Source organism: Medicago sativa, chromosome 4 (assembly GCF_051527215.1).
Source record: "Medicago sativa cultivar Bolivia chromosome 4, Bolivia_mono, whole genome shotgun sequence".
Lineage (NCBI taxonomy): Eukaryota > Viridiplantae > Streptophyta > Magnoliopsida > Fabales > Fabaceae > Medicago > Medicago sativa.
The window spans coordinates 75,220,742-75,231,725 of NC_140752.1; the positions used below are offsets into that span (position 1 = coordinate 75,220,742).

General features: G+C 33.1%; 1 protein-coding gene across 1 annotated transcript; it reads left to right on the forward strand.

Moving 5' to 3' along the window:
• The first annotated feature begins 5,571 nt into the window (after positions 1-5,571).
• On the forward strand, positions 5,572-6,574 carry LOC146931893 (uncharacterized). Its single transcript, XM_085703470.1, has one exon. The coding sequence runs from the start codon at positions 5,617-5,619 to the stop codon at positions 6,469-6,471; it is 855 nt and encodes a 284-aa protein (XP_085559596.1). The 5' UTR covers positions 5,572-5,616; the 3' UTR covers positions 6,472-6,574.
• The last annotated feature ends 4,410 nt before the right edge of the window (positions 6,575-10,984 follow it).

Here is a 10,984-nt window from a genome sequence, read left to right on the forward strand (position 1 = left end):
AGGAGTGGTTATCCCATACCTCCCGATTTGGGGGGAATAAAAAAATTGGGGAGAGTAATGGAATAGGATGAAATACATCCCACCATGTACCTTTCCATTCCATCATTATTTTTCAAATTCAAACAATGAAATGGTATATTATTTAATCCTATTCCATTTCATTCCATCTCATACCACTAATCCAAACATAGCCTTAGTATTTGAAACGACACCGTCATATGTGGTTATTACATTATATAACCTGAAAGAGTTAAATTCTTCAATTAAGAAAAAAAAATCACAATAAAAGTTTAAAAAATAAAAAATTGTGTTTGGTTACAAAAACTAACGAAACTCAAACACACAAGTAATACAATATTATTTTATGAATATGAGAAAGCCACAGCATCAAAATTAATATCTAATTAAAATAATAAAAGTAATCTGAAAGCACCTGACAATAAGAATTGTGTTATAATGCCATGGCAATGAGATTTGAGATCAATAAACCAGTAAAAAAAAAAGTTGAGAATGAGAACAATTGAAAACTAGTGGAATACATTCGCAGACCTACTCACTGGAGCAGCGTGGGTGGGGAGAAAGGAGTGATTGACGGGTCTTACAGAATTAATGGGCTTGTGCATAATTTAGGGCTCATTTCCGTTTTTGTTTCATTGTTTCTATTAGAATCTGATAAGCCAATCCAACGGCTCATATAAGACAGCTTAGAGGCATAGAAGTGCGACCAAAGCAACCAAAAGTGACATGTTACAGCATTGCAGACAAGATTGAAACCAAATCTCTTCACTTTGTTTATGGTTAATTATATTACTCTTTGATGATGTATTCAGTACCAAGATAGCTAAACTCTTAAATTATGATTAAATGATGTTGCTCTGTAGAATTGTTTGAACCACGTAATCTTGATGTTCTTTTCTACTGCAATTTAGTTTATGTTTATTTAATATATCTTGTTCTTAATTCGTTTCAATTTCTGATCAACTTTAAAACTAATCTAGGTTGTGAATCAGTAGTAGCACTTGTTTTTGTAATCCTATCTATATATATTATTGGCTAAGGAGTTTTACCTAGATATGTGTTTAATTAGTGTGACTTATTTTCTTAACGCTTTTGAAGATATGAGTTTCGCCTAATAGATTAAGGTTCTATATTATATAAACGAAGTCTCATTCTGAAGACGAGTTTGATCTACTTGTTAAATGGTGTGAACATAAACCTCGAATTGTGAATTAGATTAGGCACTACATTGACCAAACAAGGACATAAAGAGGATTCAGAAAATCCTAATCTCTCGTCATCATTTTGTTTCTGATTATCTTTTATATCAATTGCAAACCAAACTCTGGAAAACACCTCAATTTATAGTTTTTATTGAGTATGGATTCAGAAAATCCTAATCTCTCGTCATCATTTTGTTTCTGATTATCTTTTATATCAATTGCAAACCAAACTCTGGAAAACACCTCAATTCATAGTTTTTATTGAGTATTGTTGCTTAAATTGTCGAGTAGAAAACAACGAATTAATATGAAGACGATTAACTTACTATATAATATTTGTACAATTTGATACACTTGCCGAATTTGTCATCATATTGCGAGATATTGTATAAGTGCAAAAACATTACAATTTGTGTTGACCCTCTCATTTCCCTCCAGCCTCCTTTTGTGTGTGAAAATCTCTTTAAGAAACTTGGCATATCTTAGAAGCTACTTGATCACTTCAAAGAGAGGAATATTCAATTCAACCTTTCTAAATATATCAAAGATTTCCCTATCCATATATGATATATGCATGATTCATTTCCCTCATCCATAACTTCCAGACCCCACTACTTGAAAAATGAGCATACAAGAAGTCGCGATAGATCATATCACAAATGTGAAAACTACACCTGCTGTTCGTTAAGAACCTTATCAAGCACGAGTTTACAACTACTCTCTGGTAAAAAACCTTATGAAAAAACTTAATAGTGATGAAGCGAAAAAGAGTACAGGAGAATACAATGAAAAAAACATAAAAAATAAGCCCATAAAAAACGAGGGCAAAAATCAAATTCTAACAAAATTAAGCAAAACTCAAAAAGAACCAATAGAAAGAGCTAAACAACATAAAATTACACTACTTGAATATCTAAAAATATTACCAAAAGTAGCATGACCACGACTATTTTTTATTTTTTTTTATACAAAGACCACGACTATATTTTTATTTTAATAAAAAGACCAGGACTGTTATTACTTAGCTTACGTAGTTGATATACAATTATGGGTTTTCTTTCTTTCAAAAATAAAATAAAATAATGGGTTTGTCTAACGTATTGCAATATTAAAACTGTTAAAACTTTTTATTATTTAGTATGTTTTTCATAATAAAATAAAATAATGGGTTTGTCTAACGTATTGCAATGTTAAAACTGTTAAAACTTTTTATTATTTAGTATGTTTTTCATATTTTGTTTAACAAACTCACAATGCTTCTTGTTGACTCATTGCGAGTTTGAGGGTAGATGTTAGATAATAAAGTATTATACTTTAATTATTGGGCCTTTATATTAGTAAGTTAGAGTCTATTAGGTTTTATTATATATTCTCATATAACCTTTCGTTATTGGGCCTTTATTATATATTCTCATATAACCTTTCGTATTGATATTGAAACCCTAGCCGTCGTCTTTGTTATTCACTCTTTTTCTATTTTGTATTTGTATTGTTAACATGGTATCGAGAGCTTGTTTCGATCCTGCTTGAACTATTGGTCGCCTCCGCTATTGAGTTCCCAAAAGTTTGGGAATATGTTTTTATTGTGAATGTGTGTTCGTTTCCTATTTATTTTTAGAGTAATGATATTTTGACATCCATTTGGTGACAACTTTGTTGACAACCTTGTTTTTCTCACTTCTTATTGGTCAAAAACAATGGAGAGAGAAAAAGGAAGGGAGAAGATAACAATATCATGTGAGTATGAGAGAGAAAGTTGTCCAAAAGTTGTCAAAAAATGGTTGTCAAAATATCATTTCTCTTATTTTTATGAATTTGTTTTATTTGGTTGAAAAAAAAAATTGAATTTGCGGCTTTAATTCGTTTAAAGGTAGACGTGGCTGCACGTTTTGTATCTCTGAATCCCTTCCCTCTAGCTATTGTGTTTCTTGCTGTTTTGAACGGTTGGTATTTTATTTAAAGCAAATTATTGAAGAGGAAAAAAAAAAAGGAATACCAATTTTGGTACGCAAGGTTTTGTTGGATGGGAAGTCTTTGGCTTTGACTATGAATGTTGTTTGGGTTGTTCTCTATGTATGTGATTAAGGATACTCTTACGCCTTTGAAAATTCTTAAAGGAGAATTAGTGCAAGCATCTTTGTATTGGTTCGATTATTAAGTTGGAATTTGATTGAAGTTACTGTTTTAGGATTACCATGCATTGCAAGAAAATTGATTTCTACCGACTGCTAATTGGATTGCTGAAAGTACCTTACTTGGTTATCGACATAAGTGATGTGGCTTATCTGGTCCTTGTTTGGTTATTGGGTGAACACGCTCACAATTGGTTTGTGTTTGGTTAATTGGTTGTCTGTGTTTGTCTGCCTTTAGTTGCTTTGGTTTAACTTGTCTTGGTTCGTTTTGATTCTTCAATTTGTCTTATTTAGTTTCGTTCGATTTAGTTTGCTTTAGTTTGATTTGGTTCAATTTGTTTGATTGTTGGGTGAGTGAAGTACTCACAATTTGGTTGTTTGGTACTAATAAATTGATTTCTTCTCCTTCTTGGGAGGAGATCCTCTCCAGTCACTGCACCGTCCAGTGGAATCCAGTCCACTCATCTTTGTTTATTAATTGCATATTTAATAATTGAAAAGAAAAGGAACGGCAGAGATTAACACTGGACACCATCCATTAAAAACCTCACTGGAGAGAATCCTGGTCCCTCCTTCTTCTGATTGATTGAATTGCTCCCCCTCTTGGTTTCTTCTGTTTGATGAGTTGATGCTCACACTTTGCTTGTTTGGTGTGTCAAGTTCTCACATTTTGGTTGTTTGGTGAGCGTGTGCTCACAATTTGGTTTCTTCTCCCCTTTGATTCTTCAATTTGGTTGTTTGGTGAGTCGCGTTCTCACATTTGGTTGTCTGGTGAGTCGTGTGCTCACAATTTGGTTTCTTCTCCCCTTTTTGATTCTTCTGATTGATTGCACTTCTCCCCCCTTTTGATTCTTCTGATTGATTGCATTGCACTTCTTCCTCTATTTAATTCTTCTGACTGCATTGCACTTCTCCCCCTTTTGGTTCTTCTGATTGATTGCACTTCTCCCACTTTTGATTCTTCTGATTGCATTGCACTTGTCCCCTTTTTGGTTCTTTCTGGTTGATTGCATTTCTCCCGCCCTTTTGGTTCTTCTGATTGATTGCACTTCTCCCCCTTTTGGTTCTTCTGATTGTACTTCTCCCACTTTTGATGATTCTTTGGTACTCCTCTATTGGTTCTTGTGTATGACAACTCACTTTGGTTGGTTGCTGCTCTCCATTGGTTTTGCTGACAGCTGATTTTGTTTATTTTTCTGGGTTAATTTGTAACAAGCTTAAAGCTTAGTAAGCTTCAGCTTGAGGGGTAGTGTTAGAACTTATGTTTTTCATATTTTGTTTAACAAACTCACAATGTTTCTTGTTGACTCATTGCGAGTTTGAGGGTAGATGTTAGATAATAAAGTATTAGGCTTAAGTTATTGGGTCTTTATATTAGTAAGTTAGAGTCTATTAGGTTTTATTATATATTCTCATATAACCTTTTGTAATCTTAAGGTATTGATATTGAAACCCTAGCCATCGTCTTTGTTATTCACTCTTTTTCTATTTTGTATTTGTATTGTTAACAAAAACAACTAAAATAGCAACTTTTAATTGAAAAATAATTATTTATTAAAAAGTTATTATATTCATTAATATAAAATATATAAGTTCTAATACAAATTTATTATTTTAAATTTTTTAACGTGTGTAAATTTGCACAAGAAAAATCCTAATATATATATATATATATATATATATATATATATATATATATATATATATATATATATATATATATATATATATATATATATATATATGTTTGACCCTTTCTCGTATGCCTAAATGTTTTAAGTTTCATTTTCATGCATTTATTAGAACTTAGAAGTTTCACACGGTAACTTGAAAAGAAAAAAAAAAAAGAAGAGAGAGAGAAAGGGGTTCCACTTTGGTGCCATAGTTGTGTGCCATTGGTGCCATTGGTGCCATCTCCACCACACACACACACATCACACACACATCCCCACACCCATCAACACACATCAACGGCCAGGATTGCATCAATGGCACCAATGACACCCAAGCAATGTCATGGAAGTATTTCCCGAGAGAAAGTGTGTTGTTATGCATGTGATTTCGACGAAATTGCTGTCTTTTTTCTTAGAGGACGATGCAATATTCTACTTCTACCTACAATTTAAGTTGATTATTTCTAGGAATTACTTTTCAACACTTTTTTTGACCAAATCTTTAATACTTGTCATCAGGGATATTATATCCTATAAAAACCGAAGTATACATGGTGAAAAAGTTCACAAAAGCCTAGTCTCTCGTACACCATGGCTCCAAAAATGTGGGATCTTCTCTCTGAATCTAAACGCATAATAAATTCTCAACCTCGTCACTACCTTAATCTCTACCTCATCTTCCTCCTTCCCCTCTCTTTCCTCTCCCTCATCTTCCAACTCATTTACAAACACCTTCAACAGCAACCACCCACCAACCCTAGCATAATCACCTTTTTATCTATCATCTTCTTCCTTATCTCTTCCATCTTCAGTTATGGCGCCGTCATCACCATCACCTACAGCGTCTTCCACGCCTTCTTTAATCGACCGGTCAAACTAAAAGAAGCCATCAAATCCATCACCACTTCCTTTTTCCCACTCCTCGCCACCAACATCATCACTTCCACTCTCTACTTCTTCGTTTCTTTTTTCTTGATATTTCTCATTGGAGTTGTATTGTTTCTCATCGTTTATATAGGCAATATCGACCTCATAAGAGTCATGGCTAACCCTTACTTGATTGCTATAGTTTCAATGCTTGTTATACTCCCTCTTATCTTGTATTTGGAAGTTAACTTGATTTTGGTGAAAGTGGTTGTAGTGGTGGAATCAAGTTGGGGTTTGGAACCTTTGAAGAGAAGCTGGAAATTGGTGAAAGGAATGAAATGGTTGGGTTTTTCAACCATGTTCTTGTTTGGGTCCTTGCAAATGATATTGGCATGGATAAGTGGTTATAGTTGGGTTCTGATTTTCGTGGTTTCTCCTATACTTGCTGCGCTTTCATTTTACTATATTGCTGTTTGCACGTTGTTGTACATATACTGCAAAGAGAAACATGGTGAAGTTGAAGAAGTGGAATTTGAGAAGGAAAAGGACGAGGCTAACTTGTCCTTAATTCCATTGTAGAAATGCTTGATTTCATTATATTCCTCTTATGAGTTGTTTGATTTTGTTTAATCTTGTAATGTTTCTAAGTTTGTGATCAATAAATGATTAATTTGTAAAAAAATAATTTAGTTTGTTTAATTTTCTCGTTTTGGAGGAGATGAGGAGATGACTTCTATAGTAAGTTTATATTTTAATATATATTTGATAATAGTGTATTTATCCGGCGTTGTTTGGGTAAAACATATAATTAAGAATAAATGAAATTTTGTATGCATGGTATCTAGAAATAAAATTCACCATGGACCCGTACATGACGAATATCTTAATCGATACACACGAATAAGATAAAATAAGTCATATTTTAAGTATCCGTGAAATAATTAATTAATGGATTTAGTAAAATTATTAACACATATAGAATAAAAATATTTTAAATACCCGGACTTGCAGAAATTTGTACCCATTATTAAATTAGTAATAATATACAATTATCACATTACTTAAATAAAAATCTTCTCATCATGAAATAAATATAACTGAATTTCCTAATTAAACATTTTTGTTTGATTAGTGATTTGTTGTCAAAGTAAAAGTGTGTGGTATAATATTTTTGTTTTATCAAAATATGGAAGGAATATGTTTAAAATGTGTCAACTTAGTGGTAAGAGCTTGATTTTGTAACTTTAACATGAATTGTCCAAATCTCGCATGAAATAGTTGTAAAATGATTATTAGTGCTACAATTATTAATAATAAAATTTAAGGAATATATTCTACGTAATTTCAATTATTTTATAATAATTTAATTTTTTAATAAAAAAATCAATTTGCTTTGATATTTGCAAATATTTGTAAATTCGTTAATATTCAATAATATTTGTCTAGCAGACATTCACACAAATTTGAGAACGGCATAAATATCTTTTTTTTTTATCATAGAGAGTTAACTATTATGTATACTCATAGACATCCATTGTTCTACCAGGTTTTTGGGAGGGGATTCTCTCCTGTGACTGGAGAGTCCAGTGAGATCCTCTCCATTCAATTTTTTTAATTGCAAGCATTTATAATTATTAAAAGAGTAATTAAAGGTTTAGATTTTCACTGCAGAGCATCCAGTGAAATTTTCACTGGAGAGGATCCAAGTCCCAGGTTTTTACTATTAGTGAAGTATTTAATGTTTCACAACATTCTATAAGGGTACTCCCTCTGTTGTCAATTATAAGCAAATTTTGACGTGTTAGGTTCATTCAATTAATGATATATGTGGTCCATAATATATAGAGCTGTCAAAACGGGTGGCCCGGCCCGTTTAGGCCCGGCCCGGTCGGGCAACGGGCTTTTTAGGGCCGGGCTAAAAAGCCCGGTTCGAATATGGGCTGGAAAATTGGGGCCCGAGCCCGGCCCTGCACGGGCTCCCGGGCCGGCCCTGGCCCGTATCTTTTTTTTTTTTTCCTTTCAAAAATCAAAAAATACTTTTATTAAAATAAGTTGAAAATGAAATATCGAGGCAATCACTTGGATGTAATTATCATGGGTGTGATGTTGAACAGTTGAAGTTTATAAGTGTTGCACTTTTGCACATCTAATGTCACCAAAAAAAAAACTAACATTAATACGAAAAAAAAAGGGTTCTCAATTGACTGGATATTATTTTATATTAATTCTGAGACGTGAGTGAGCTTGCGAAGATGGTATTGTCTGGCGCCTGTGTGAGAACTAAGAATTGAATTTCATATACACACAAAGACAACAAAAAAAAAATTGTATTTTTTGGCGGGCTTGCGGGCCGCCCGCGACCCGACCGGGCTAGCCCTACCGGGCTCCGGGCTTTTTCGGGCCGGGCCAAAAAGCCCTGAATCGATTCGGGCTCCAAATTTTCGGCCCAGGCCCTGCATTTAATTCGGGCTTTCGGGCCGGCCCGTAAGGCCCGGCCCGTTTTGACAGCTCTAATAATATATATCGTATATAGGGGTGTAACGGTTCGGTTTGGATTGGTTTTCAGTCAAAAAAATGTCCGAACCGATGAAATCTTCATCGGTTCGGATTGGTTCGGTTTTCACTATTTTTCAGAAAAGAAACCGAACCAAACTAATCGGTTTGGTTCGGTTTGGATTGGTTCGGTTGATCGGTTTGTTTAATAATACAATTAAAAAAAATTCACATTCTCACAAAAATATTTCATTGAACTTTGTATAATTGTATTTCATATTTTGTTTTTTCATGTCCTCTATTTTTCAAACAACTTTTCATAAATAACCTTACTCAATATTTCATACATATGATCCAAAATTCATTCATCCATCATTCTTCAAAAACAACTTCATCAAACTTAAATATTTCAATCATCCATGATACATACATGCATCATTCATCAACAAACACAAAAATACCAAAAAGCGCATCCTAAAATTAAAACATTGTCAAAATAACAAATCAATGACATAAACATGATAAAACTAACCAAGAGATAAACGATCGGAGCGGTGGCCGATGGTGATGAACAATTGGTTTGGTGTGGTTGATGGCTATGGTTTATTTTTTAGTATAAATGAAAGAGTCTGACTGATGAGATGAGATGAAGATAATGATGAGAGAAAGTGAATGGATTAAAAAATATTTTATGTTGGACTTTAATTTTGGGATTAACCATAAGTTTGTGTGAGGTAAGATAATATTAGTAAAATAAGGAGTGGGGTTATCATCGGATTGGTTCACGGTTTCACGGATCTCGAAATGAAAAACCATGAACCAAACCAAACTAGATCGGTTTTGCTTGGTTCGGATCGGTTTCAAACCGAACCAAACAAGGTCGGATATTTTTTCGGTTTGGTTCGGTTTGGACTTTCAGTTTTGTTGGTTTAGTCCGAACCGCTTACACCCCTAATCGTATACATCATTAATTGAATTAACCTAAAAAGTCAAAATTTGTTTATAATTGACAACAGAGGTATTTGTATAAATGTTTAAAAATTTACAATAATTAATGATAGCATTGATTTTTTTTTTTTTTTTTTTAGTTTTTCTTCTTAACCGAAACGAGTATTTTTTTTTCTTTTACAAAACCGAAACGAGTATTATAATATCTAGACTAGACGAAATTAATAATGCATGAAGTTCGCAAGTCATTGTAGGTAGTTGGTTCATAAATTACGAGCAAAATATAGGTAGCTCATAACAACAAGGGTTTTTTGAATTCCAACTCCAAGGTTTGAGTGCGTTCTTGGTGATTTCGATGATCCAATCAAAAAAAATTACTACAAAAAAAAGTTCACAAAAGCGATTATACGGTGATATACATACTACTGCAAGGAGAAACATGGTGAAGTTGGAGATGTGGAAGAGATAAACTTGCTAGGTAATAAGCCTAAATAAAATCGATTTGTACACAAGTATAAATGAAATAAGTATTAAAAAAAAATCAAAGTGAAAATAAATTATTTTTTTTGTTGAAAAGGCTAAAATGAAATATATATTACCAAATCAAAAGTGTCATTCCTGGCACAAGGTGTACCAAGGATAGAACAACAAAGTCTGAACAATATTTACAAATGAATCAAAACATGAGAAACAACAAAGAAGGGAAATAACTATTAGCCTACGCCCAATATGGTGAACGGACTAAGCAACCAACCATGAAAATTGAACGGAAGAGTAGCGTATTTCGCCTTCATCCACATAAATGCGAGTGACTTAATCTTATCTACCACCTGAAAAACCGGGCTTTCTTTGCCTTTGAATAACCTGTTATTTCTTTCCTTCCATATTTCCCAAACGGTTGCAAACCAAATAACCTGTAAAATTGATCGCCGCCTCTTTTCGTTAACACCACAAAAACTGAATTGATTAAAATGATCTGACACGTAATAAGGGATGACCACTGAGATGCCAATCCATCTATAAATAAAGTGCCAGACAGTCCCAAAAAATTTACAATGCAAGAATAAGTGACAAGACGATTCGACAGAATCGCACCCTGCCACACACAAACTGGAGTCAAAGTGAAAATAGTTAAATAATATGTATTAAAAGATTGATAGTGCGACAACCGTGACAACGGAAAGCAACCAACAAACGAGAGCCGTAAGATATGGATTGGATTGACATTTATTTTGACTTTTATTTATTTTGAAAATATGACAACAACCTTATGTTTCGTGTGTCATTTGCGTGTATATTTCTCGTACCATATAGCAATTTCCTATGTATTAAAAGATTGGTAGTGCGACTATAGTGACAACGAAAAGCAACGAACAAATGGAAGCCGTAGGATATAGATTGGATTGACCTTTACTTTGACTTTTATTTATTTTAAAAATATAATACAACAGTCTCATATTTCGTGTGTCATTCATGTGTAAATTTCTCGCACCATATAACAATTCCCTTTAAAATAATAAAATGATATGCAGGGACGACCCCAAGGGTAAGCTTGTGTGTACCATGATCTTCACTTTGTTTTGATTTTTTTTAAATTTAATATTTATTCACTAAATGATGAAACTAATGCTTTTTTTAATTTAATACTTAT